Source organism: Watersipora subatra, chromosome 7 (genome assembly GCF_963576615.1).
Source record: "Watersipora subatra chromosome 7, tzWatSuba1.1, whole genome shotgun sequence".
NCBI lineage: Eukaryota > Metazoa > Bryozoa > Gymnolaemata > Cheilostomatida > Watersiporidae > Watersipora > Watersipora subatra.
Window position 1 is genome coordinate 30,227,143 of NC_088714.1, and position 12,515 is coordinate 30,239,657.

Genomic DNA, 12,515 nt, shown 5'->3' on the forward strand with positions numbered 1-12,515 from the left:
CGATAACAATCTGTACAGACATGATAACACCAAATTGGTACAAAATCGTCATTTTGTACTAATTTAAAATATGTAAAAAAATCAGCTGTAACATTGTTTTTGAATGATCATATAGGCTCAATTCTGAACATTTCCTTTTTAATTGTTGAAGATAACAATCTGTACAGATATGATCACACCACATGCATTTTTGTTTGCTTATTTCAAGCCATATATTAAGCAGTTATATGCTAGGCACAATATCATGCTAGCTAGAACCCTCTTCACTGTTTAAGACGGTCACAGTAAACCAACAAAGGAAGTACTGTACAGTCATACCTCTACACGAGTAACCCAACATGTGAGAAACTCGAGATACGAGCTCACTTTCAAGCAAGTTTCCTTCTTGAAATATGAGTAATCTTTGGCATATGGGCATACAAGCCAGTTCTCGATGACCAGTATATACGAGGAGTGATCATAAAGTTCCCGGAATCGTTTTCGTAGTCAAATATAAGACCACGTGCAGTTGTTTTGATTGTTCCATGTTGCTAAGCGGCACGGATTTTCCCAATAACCAAAGATTTACGCCTGTAAGAGCACGCGCAGTGAAGTTATAGTAGGCAATGTCAAGGTCATTTTTTATCGTTCGTCGGATTTTTCTAAAATGAATGATGTAGAAGAGCAACGTGTTTGTGTAAAGTTTTGTGTAAAACTTGGAAAGTCCGGTGCTGAGACAATCCAAATGTTACGGACAGCTTATGGAGACTCTGCCCTTAAGAAAACAGCCTGTTATGAATGGCACAAAAGATTTAGAGAGGGAGGAACAAGTATTAAAGATGATGACCGCATGGGCAGACCGGCAACTTCAAGGACCACAACTGTCACAGACCTTGTGAGGCAGCAGGTGATGGGAGATAGGCGATTGACTATACGTGAAATATCAGCAGAAAGTGGGCTTTCTTATGGCACATGTCATCTTATTATCACTGAAGATTTAGGCATGAGAAGGATCTCTGCAAAGATGGTACGCAAACTGCTCACTGACGACCAAAAAGAAAAAAGAGTTGGCTGTTGTATTGAACTGAAAGGTGCTTTAGCGCAAGATCCTGACTTTCTTTCAAAAGTTGTGACTGGGGATGAAAGTTGGGTCTATGGATATGACCCAGAGACCAAATCACAAAGTTCTCAATGGATATCCCCTAGCTCTCCTAGGCCTAAAAAGGCTAGAATATCCCGCTCAAATGTAAAAACACTGCTGATAACGTTTTTCGACATCAGAGGTATGGTACACTCTGAATTTCTGCCACATGGTCAAACTGTGAATCAGCATGAGTACAAAGACATTCTGATAAGACTTAGAGACAGTATCAAAAGGAAACGTCGAGATTTGTGGCTCTCAGGTGACTGGTACCTACACCATGACAATGCTCTGGCTCACACCTCATTGATGGTACGTCAGTATTTGGCAAAAAATAAGGTGACTGTGCTTAACCATCCTCCTTATTCACCTGATTTAGCGCCATGTGACTTCTACCTATTCCCAAAATCAAATTGACAATGAAAGGTGAAAGATGTGACGACATACCAATTATTCAAGAAAATGTGACGAGACAACACCGAAGCCTCACGGAAAGTGATTTCCAGCATTGCATGGATGAGTGGAAACACAGATGGGGCAAGTGCATAGCAAGCTTAGGCGATTACTTTGAAGGGGACAGTTTAAATTAGGTAATTACAATCAACGGTTTTTGTGTACTGAGACAATTCCTGGAACTTTACGATCGCCCCTCGTAGTCAAGTATGCGAGAGGCCGCTTTTGAGAACAGCAACGCTCGGTCTTTCTCAAGTCAGTTTAAAAAAAGTTATTATAAAGTTCAAGGTTTATAAGGTTTTTATAAGGTTGGCTAAAAGTTATAGTGAACGCGAGGCAAAATGCGGCTAATCGGAAACAAATACTTAAAAAAATAAGATGACAAAATTAAAGTAAGTTTAGTGAGAGATTAAAATTTAGTTTTCAGTGTGTTTAGTAAGCTAAATTCAGTCATGTTAAATTCAAAGTTTCTATTACGTAGGGTCATAGAAAGTTTAGTGTACCGAGTGTGTTGCTCGCAAGTCTCTCTCAGACAGCCGTTATCCACAATGTCTGTCTCGAAGGTAAAAATTCCATAAAGTAGTGTGCATAGTGATGTTGCATTTTATTACAGATCATAACAACTATGTAGATATTTGTTACTTTTTTATCGCATTTAGTGAATAAAAATCATTAAAACATGTCTTTTTCCCATAATATCCTGTTGAAGTGTTTTTTCCCAGCATGCTAACCAATTAATTTTTACTTAGATATTTGATATAGGAAATGCAGAATGCATTTCTCTGGTCTTAATGCATTCCGCAGGTTTCAGAATGCATTAAGCTTGTATGTTGAGGTATGACTGTAGTTGTAATGCTTACCTTACAGACGAAAGCTCCGCCTTCTTTGAGCACATGTGTAGTGATATTCAGTGCCTACAGAAGTCAAAGTGTAAATGACAGTCTTCTGCATCAAGGTCTACACTGTGTTACTTCGCATCAACGCTGAACACTTAAAACCCATCTGGAAAAATTCTGTTAGCTTATCTAGAATTTAAGACTGCTATATCACATCCATAACCCAACAGGTTTACACAAACTATTTTATTTGTAGAAGAAAGGTGTGTAACAGTCTAGTGTGACAACATAAAATCAGATAATTTGAGCCTGTTTTGCTTCAATAGCATAAATGTGTAACACTTCATATATTGGCAAAAATATTTTTGTAATTCCTTTGATTAGCAATTGCATACCAATGATGATACACCTATTAGGAGAAGTCAAACTGGGAACGATCTGATACATGTGTAAGCTAATTTATCTACTATTGAACAACACCATAACAAAAATTTGTTCACTAGCCATTAAATCATTTTAAACAAAATACACGGAGTTGCACTCCAAAAGTTAGGAGCTGTGTCGGAACTAACCATTATATTCCTATTGTATGTGTTGTTTGTATTACCCTAGGACACCTATATTTCGCTAGTATTTAGTTTCGTGAGTAGCCATACAGAGTAAAATTTCGATGCAACTTAATTTCGCAGCTCTGATGAGTGCGAAAATATAGTGATGTGAAAATAAATGCAGTGGAACAAACATAATTAGATTCCTCAGGTTTGGTTCACCAGTAAGAAAAAAAATTTCAATTTGGGAAATGTTTGTAATTGTGACCAGCAGGTAGAATTGTGTGGCCGAGATCGATAATGCAATTTGATCGCTCGCTGCCATTTGTTTCTTGGACTATCAATGAACAAAGCTATTTAATTCCGCGTTTTTGCTCGTTCGCTATGATAGTTTAGTTTCGCTCATGAAATTTTCGCGAGAGGATGACTCCGAGAAAACGCGAAAGTTAGATGAGGCGAATACATAAGTGTCCTAGGGTATCTAGTAGTTAATAGCCACATTATGTAATTACTAACCGCAGTATATAGCGACTAACCACATTATCTAGTTAATAACCACATTGGGTACTTGTCAAAACGAGATGTGAAACTGTGGAATGCACATAATTGAAAAAGTCTCTAACGGCAGCCAAGGTATTCACCAACCACGAATTCAGAATTAGACTTGCAGATGTACAGGAAAGTAAATGGCATGTTTAAAAACACTTTTGTTCCCAAAATTCCATTGCAAGAATACGTGCAATATTTTTTCCTAGTTTTCGCCTTTATTAACTGAAAATGGGACTTAAGAAATGAGACATTATAAAAAAACTGAGTGGTGATGCCACACTCGTAGGCAAGCACGTAGCAAGGACAGCATTGAAAGAATGAGACAATCACGGACACAGGTAGGTTAACCATGAGCAACAATATCAGTTGCTCAAATAGACTGACCATTGAAGCCAGGTGCTACACAAAGGAATAGAAGTGCACTAGGAATAGAGTGCATACTGACCGCTAACACAAGCTGGGCTTGAATGTATTCATCTACATCATGTAGTCCTGTCACTGCAACATACACGATGGAATAAGACATGGCAAGGGTGCTTCCAGACATACCTACTTCATTGTCCAGTATGACCGAGTTTAGACTGAAACCAAGCATCAGATTGACAGCTACAAAGACTAATAATACAGCAGGTGAAGGTCATATAGGTAGTCATAAAAGCTATTAGTCATTATCAAGAATTTATGCTTTGATCAAAGAACAAGAATGATCAAGTGCCAACTCACCATCCGGTGCTCCATCACATACAACTAGGTCAGCCTTTTCTCCAGAGAAGTGAGAGACAATCTCATTCGCTGTTGACTCCTACAAAGGAATCTCATTCGCTGTTGACTCCTACGAAGGCTACTGGATTATCTTTTATATAGATATTTGTAACAATCATTTTTACTCATGCATCTAATTCTTTTGGAAATATATATCAGTTAGTGACTTCGGTTTATCATAAATCCTGGCCTTACTGCCACAGTAACTTGTATCAACTATACACCAACCACCATGACAGCTCTAATCATGAGCGAGAAGGACTGTTCTCACCTTGGTTATATCACCCTGCAGCTGTATGACACCTTCTATCGGAGCCATTGCCTGCAGATCAACAGCTACTATTTTACCTTTACTACTAGACTCTTCTGTTCTGTAAGACAGATGATGTACCGATAGCACTAGTTCAAGTACATGTGGCATCTGTGATAAAGCTACAATTCTCAGAAAAACCTCAATAAACTCAGCCAACAATGCCGTTATTAAACCATTGAGAAGCAAAAAATAATCTATAATCATTTAATTATAGTAATAATAGTAGTAAAATATAATAAAAAATAAATGCAAACAATGGAGCTTGTGTTAACTCAGTAAAATGTTTAATTTTAAAGAAGTTTAGTTCAAACACTACACATGAATTTTGGCTCATAACAACTTAGCATGGTTGAGCCATATAATTCTAGCAACTGTTAGGAGGGAGGGCAAAAAAATATGCCAACATACCTCAACTGCCTTGACAGGTACTGGCTCCAACTACCTGGAGCTGCACACAAATCCACCACCTTAGAAACACCTGAGAAAATAATAAAGGCATAATCTGAATTAAATTTATTCGGTAGCAAGACAACCCCGCCAATAAGACAATACTCGCCAATAAGACAATCCCCACCAAAAAGACAACTTTCACCAATAAAACAATTTCCATTGATAAGATAATTTCCATAAATACAAGTCATCACTTGGCAAAATATCTAAAAAGATTCTCAATGATACCTAAAAAGATTCTCAATGATACCTAAAAAGCCTTTCAATTGAATATAAAAACATTGTCCATAGAGTTACTAGGGGAAAGGACGAGGCTTTATAAAAAATAGAACAAAGAGACCACTTCATACCCTGCAGAAGTTGAAACTGTTCATCGATTTGCATCAACTTGAATGCACTTCGAGCTCGCCAGCCATCTTCCTTAGCAAGTCGATAATATATATCTCGCTTGTCTTTGGATGACCGACCCATTACTGTAAAGACAAAGTGATGCATGTAGTTGCAAATCATTAAACCTATTATGTTACCAGTTTAGATATCAGAAAAGGCATATTGACCAGAGCAGCTTGCCCTAAAATACAAAAAAATATATTAAATTAAATAAATTAAATTTTGGCAAACCAAAGCTTTAGATGTACATAATGCTTGTAAGTCATTAATGCCAAAAAAGATTTTCAGGATAAAATTTGGGTTTGGAGTATCTCAACCACAGAAATAAAAACTTCACTGGTGAATATATTTTTATATTAATAATATGTAAAATATTTTTCTTAGCTGTGTTTTAGATTACATGATTATGATATTAAAAAATTGCAAAAAGTGGAGTGACAATTTTTTATTTTATATCATGAATGTGAGCAAACGTTAAACTTTTACAGACGCTTTGAAGTTTAAGCTATTGCATCATGGTTAAAAATAATTTACACCAGCTAACAAAAAATCATGGAGCGCTTATAAAAAAAATGTTTGAATAGGTACATTACGTAAAACATCTTGAGACTTTAACAACCATCAAAACATCATTAATCTGTTGTTTATATACATATATTATATGGGCATCTAGTATATGGGCATCTAGGCAAAAATATTGTACACGCATTTTAATGACCCCAAAGGTTTAATCATGAGGATACCATCATAAACTTATAGCAGTTTTGAACATTAATAACCCTAATCCGGATAAAAGTAAAACAGTAAAACTATAGACTGTGTGCCCACACCATAATTTGTTTACTACATCTAATATATCTCACCTAGATACCACCAGCCATAATATTGCAATCATTAAAGTTCAGAGTGTGAAAATACAGTCAAACATGAATAATTCGAACTTCACAGGACCGAGCGAAAGTGTTCGAATTATCAGAGCGTTCAAGTTATCAGAGCACTGTCACAAGTCCATGTATTTACTTATTTATTAGTAGATACAAGTACATATACAAACTATAATATCAATCAAAAGCACAAATGGCTTGTTTCAAATTAAATGCTTCTAATGTAAAGTTTAAAACGTTTTTATCAAAAAGTATAGAGATTTTTCTATCACTTGAGATTGGTTTGTTGTTTGAGGTGATGTTATTGCCAGGACGTTTTTTAAATTGACATTGGCAAAATGTCGCAGAGCCACACTTCCTTCTTTTTAGGCTCTGCCCATTGTTTGCTCTTACGCAAAAATGGGCAGAGCCTAAAAAGAAGAAAATATATATAAGCTATATGAGCACACTCTGTATATGTTTGAATGTGGTTCATTGCCTGTCATACATGTATGCTTATGTATATTTTAAACATGAATCAGTACTTAGAAACATAAAAATGTGCAAGATCTGAGATGGAATCTTGATCGTTGTTGAAATGCTCAAAAGAAAAGACATCTTTTTCTTTTGAGCGTTTTACCCACGATCAATTTTGCCGATTTTTCTTGAAGTTTATGCAAAGATTACCTCACTTTACCTTGCTTCCGAAAGGCGATCGCTAAGCGGATGTTTGGTATAAATCAAATTTCACCAAACCTTTAGAAAAGTCGTTGACAAAAATATTTTGCCGATGGTGGTAATAACGACGCCTATGAATTACGAAAAGTTGAGGTTTACCTCTATGGCTTGGAATAAAGCGATTTTCTAAAGCGACAACAACTGTTTCGGTAGCCGTTGGGCAAAAAACGGTTCGAGTTAACAGTGTTGAGTTCGAGTTATCTATAGCAATTTATCATTACGTGGGAACGGACCAAAGAAACCGTTCGAGTTAACCATGTGTTCGAGCTATCCGTGGGCGAGTTATCAATGTTTGACTGTATTTCTTCATTCAAAGCAACTACAAAATATTAGTATATCTAAAAGAAACTAAATTGATTGTTAAAAGCCATTGCTCAACAAATCGGAAAGGATTCCAATAGGTATACGGGTACAACTTCTTCAAGTTAAAAATAGTTGCTTACAGCAAATACTTCTACCATAATTACTAAAAGGAAACTTAGGATGCAACAAAAATATTTCAAGTGATGCAGCACAAACTGTACTGGTTGAAGAATGCAATTTTACTATTGGCAGTACCTGTTTTCAAGGTACTAAATCAAACTTACACTTGGCCTAAAATAAAGATGAGTGAGGGTGGACCTATTAAATGATCTACAGCAAGTGTATTGAAACAATCAGCATATACCGTATGTAAAAATCCCAACTTATCATTGCTGAAATTCAACTAGACTGTTGCAGAAAGAAATTCATCAAAAATATTATACACCAAAAACCTCTATTTGAATGACAACTTTATTTGAATGCCTTTTCTAATAACACGCCACTATAGGAGAACAGATGAAAAATACAGTGCTACCCTTTAATTGAACGCCGCCTCTATTAGATCGCCAATTTGACATTCATTATATTTGATTTTTATGAACCCATAATAAAAACTGATCAATATTGGTTATATCAATAACAATTATTTATTTGTTGTAGGAGTATTGCCATGGTTTTAGTGATGGTGTACCTGGGAAGATCGAATGTAACAACCATCTGAACTGCACTTTGATTCGAAGTCACTAAGGTCTAAATCAGATCCATTGTCGTCAGATTCGTACATAATGTGGTTTACAACCAGTTTTGAAGCGTTTTGATCAATGATGAGAATATTTTTTAGGAACACCGTACGACGTAATAGCAGCCATTGTTATGGCGTATTGAAGCCTGTTCTTTAACTTGAAAACTTTACGGTTTTTCTTGAAAACTTTGCAAGCAACATCATCAAAATAATTAATAACTGCATCCGTCTAATGTTTTATGCAAAGTACCTCCTGGTTTAACTCGGTCTTCTACTTCAAGGTCAGTAAACACTCCTATTACATATACCTTCTATAACGTAAATTTCAGACAACGTAAAGAATTTATGTGAAGTTTTTGCTTTGTGTTACGTAAAAATTCCATATAATGTATAGTGCCAAATCGGTGAACGTTCTCAAATTCGACTTGAATAACGATAATATCAAAATTGCCTTGAAATATCAATTTCTCTCTTGCGGCACTAGGGAGAGAAAGCGGCATGTAAGTTTATCTCTATATATACTTGTACCCTGACCTTGTAGCTCACCGTGAAATAGTCAGGTGCGTCGATAAAGCACAGAGAAAAGTAGCCGTGCAACTATTCAGAAATAATTAAAAGCGTTCGATTGGTGTTGAGTGTCGATACACCAAGCTGAATGTCACAAGCTGTAGTCTTGTCGAAAGGTATATTGCATTCAAATCTCAAATCCTAGCTATGGATAGATGTCGGACAGATGCTGCACTTATCGTAGTAAAAATAAATCTTGCTTTGCTTTTTTTAGACATACATCATTATTATTTTTCATTGAACAAGAGAAATTGCTGTCTAAAAGAAAATGGGGAAAATCAATGAAAAATGTGCACTTCCCTTTACTTATTGTAATTTTACCCTAATCATGGAATATAAACCGAGTGAAAGTGAAGAAAGAAAAATTAAATACAAACCATTTAAGCCAAACAAAGTTCCCGATACCAACGAATACTACTGCAGTTACTGTAGATTCATTAAACAAAAAAATTCTAGGCTTTTTCCTTTTTGAAGAACTATGGGGGTGAGTTTGGGTAGATCTTGGAACGGATTAGGCAATTTACATGTATTTTACTGTTCCAATAATGAAAAATCTCTATAACGTAAATGTTCCCGGAACGGATAGTTTACATTGTGGGAGCGTCTACTGTATATAAAAAATGGTTTGACAAAAAGGCTGAAAACTACAGCATTAATGTTGCTCAGCCCAAAAGAGAGTAGATAATATAGGTGACATTAGCATCGCTTAGCTCGTAAAAGGGTTGAATTTATCTATCCAATAATCAGTAGAGCTAGTCGAAAAATACAGGATCACCCTCTATTTAAACGTCGCCTGTACTACAACGCTATTATAAAAGAGGGTTGAAAAATACAGCGCCATGGCACTCAGAGGTTTTACAGTACATCCATCAAAGCATCCGCTCCTACTAGTGATTCCTGCTAAAACTAAAGAATACAAAACAAAATCAGATGGGTATTTATTGGCAAAATGGGTTTATAAAATTGAAAGTCCTTAGTAACAACAAAAGGCATTAACTTGTCTATGAAATCTGGTGATTATCTTATATGATTATCTGTTTGTGATATTGTCCTGCCACTTGATGTTCACGATGACCCTCAGGTGACTCATCATCACCGCATGTGTTTTATTTAACTGGGCTTGATAAGATCTGTGACAGAACCACAGCCTAGAGTAAGTATAAAACGTAACAAACTTCACACTTCACCCTGATTGACACATGCTTGTTTTTCTAGTCTCTGCATGAGCTTGCCAAAGGCAGCACTGGCTTTGTTGATCCTTGCTTGGAGCTCCTTTTTATGTTCCGAAGTGTTAGCTACAGTGCTTTCAAAGTAGGTGAAGTGTGTGGCTTTAACTATTGGTTCTTGGCTGATGAAAATGTCTTTGGATTCGGGAGGAGGAAGAGGGATTTTATTGGTTGATACATATGCTCTGTCACTTTTATAGTGATTTTCAACCTAAACAGAAATGCAGCCTTTGTGAAGTTGTCCATGAGTAGTTGGACATTAGAGGCAGCGTGAGCAACCAGACAAATGTTCTCAGCTAATAGTATTTCTCCAACTAGGTATTTGGTAATACAGGATCTAACGTTAAAAATGCAGATGTTTAAAAGATCTGCACCATGCCTTGTCTGTAAGTACATCTCCTAAGGCTTGAAGGCTCCTTGAAGGCTACACAAAGCATAGCAGCCAAGTAGATAGAAAATACTGTGGGAGCTAAGACACAGCCATGCTTGACTCCATTTGTTACCACAAACTCATTTGACAAGTCTTCACCTTGAACGACTCATGCCTGCATCATCATGATCAAGTAGTGCTCTAATCAGGTTGGTTACTTTTACTGGGCATGTAAATTTTCACCATATCCTCAAGAGCCCGCCTCATGAAACAGTATCGCAGCTTTTGTAAAAATTTATCAATACAGTGTACAGCTTCAAGTTTTGCTCAGTACATTTCTTCTGGATTTGACAAAAACTGAAGACCATGTCTATGGTGCTTTGGTTTTTTGGAATTTACTTAGAATCTCTAGTAGGGCCCAATGACATGTCTTATTTAGTCGATTGAAGATGATAGAAAGGAGATCTTCCAAGATGATCCAAGATCTTCCCTGCTTTGGACAAAAAGGAGATACATAATTGTTACACTTCTTCGTGCAGCATTTTTGAAGACGGAGACAATGTTTGCCTCTTTCCAGTTCTGGGGTACTAGCTCAGATTTCCAGATGTAGACCATCACATTATTCAGCTTCTCTTGCAGTCATAGTCCACAATGTTTCCAGGCTTGTCTAGCTTTTTGTCTGCAGTGATCGCAAGGAGTTGTTCAAGTACATTTTTATTTATAGTTCCAGGCTTATGCAAAAGCTGGTCAAAGTGTTGGGCAAAGCATCAATGTTTCGTTTTTTTTTACACTATAGTCTTATCTTGGGCAAGATCTTGAGCTGTTCCTTTTCTCAGATGCCCGTAAACCTCCTTAGTTCATTGTAAAAAGTCTTCATGTTATTTATGTCTATGGCCTGGTGGAGTGCCTTTGCTTCTTCCTCTATAATTGAGATTTCATTTTATGGGCATACTCATTGCATTCGATTTCTAGCTTGTGCTAGAAGGGCAATGTCCGCACAAGTTATACATTGTAGTTTACCTAGCCCATCTCCATTTGTTACCGCAAACTCATTTGATGAGTCTTTAACTTGAACCCCTCGTGCTTGCATTCCTTTAGGTAATGCTCTGATCAAGTTGTTTACTTTCATCGAGCTCATCTCGTTAAACAGTTTCAAGGGCTTTTGTAAAATCTACGAATACTGTGTAGTAGATGGAGCTTCATGTTCTTTTCGATACATCTCTCCTGGATTTGACAAAGACCGAAAACATTGCGATATGTAAATTGTGTTTCCTTGCAACAAAGCCAACAACGGTACATTAAAAATAAGCTTGAAAATCTGTTCAACAAAGGGGTCCCAGTTTTTTTGCACATCATAGCATGTCTTTGGCAAATTTTTTCTTTGGTATCATTTGCATACAAATTTCATGGTGTGTTGCAAAAAGAGACAAAGCATTTATATATGTGCTGGTTAGCTTAGCACACTAAAAAGGAAGGCAACTAAGCATTTACGAATACGTGCTCAAAAATAGAAAAAATCTACAGAATAACCAAACACTTTTAATGTTAAATATTGTATGTGTGCTGTAGCTTTGGCTCAAATGGCTGTAAATGGGTTTTAGAGAAAATATCACATTGTCTGTTATAAAACTTCAGCAAATTTTTCATTTTGTGATGAAAAACTATACGAAGTAAGCCAGTGATAAGGTTCAATCAAAAGTTGTAGGTTTTTTTTCTAGAATTTTTCTTTACAATATGTGTGAATTTGGCAGATTTTTGGCTAGGACTTTGCCTGTGGTTAGTAGACACTCATAATTTAGAGCATGATATAAGCATCGTGCACTTTTTCTAATGCTGTCAGATCTGGAAAAATCAATGCTTCCAAGATTAAATAAAGGTTGTATAAAACTTAATGGATATAAATTCACTTAGTTCAACATTGCAACTGAGTCAGTTGCAATGTTAATTGCAGAAAATAGTTTATTCTTTCAACTTGACAACATTTACTAACCAATACAACTGCTAAGCATATGAGGACGTATCATTGGTATCAGTAGTTGTAACTTGTGCCTTTGACCAAGCGAAACCATTTGAATTGTGATTGCTTCAGGTATTTATAAAATGTGTATTGTTGATTTTACCTTCTAGTAATTTACATAGCGTTGGCCAAGAGACCTTTTTATAGTTTTCAAGTATTTTGTTTTTTTCTACTTTCAAGTTCCTAGTAGATAAAGTGATTAAAATGCTTCGGTATATTCATTAAAGGATTTGCGTTGTTTGACAATCATCGTGTGAGTATGTTTGTA

General features: G+C 36.2%; 1 protein-coding gene across 1 annotated transcript in view; it reads right to left on the minus strand.

The window, feature by feature from the left end:
* LOC137399441 (tRNA (cytidine(32)/guanosine(34)-2'-O)-methyltransferase-like) overlaps positions 1-5,502 on the minus strand; it is a 12,985-nt gene extending 7,483 nt beyond the window's left edge. Inside the window, exons 1-6 of the mRNA XM_068085553.1 lie at positions 5,382-5,502; positions 4,990-5,059; positions 4,540-4,639; positions 4,230-4,308; positions 3,952-4,004; positions 2,434-2,487 (exon numbers count right to left, since the gene is read on the minus strand). Coding sequence (XP_067941654.1) covers positions 2,434-2,487; positions 3,952-4,004; positions 4,230-4,308; positions 4,540-4,639; positions 4,990-5,059; positions 5,382-5,502 — 477 coding nt within the window. The remainder of the gene's footprint in view (positions 1-2,433; positions 2,488-3,951; positions 4,005-4,229; positions 4,309-4,539; positions 4,640-4,989; positions 5,060-5,381) is intronic.
* Between the last annotated feature and the right edge of the window lie 7,013 nt (positions 5,503-12,515).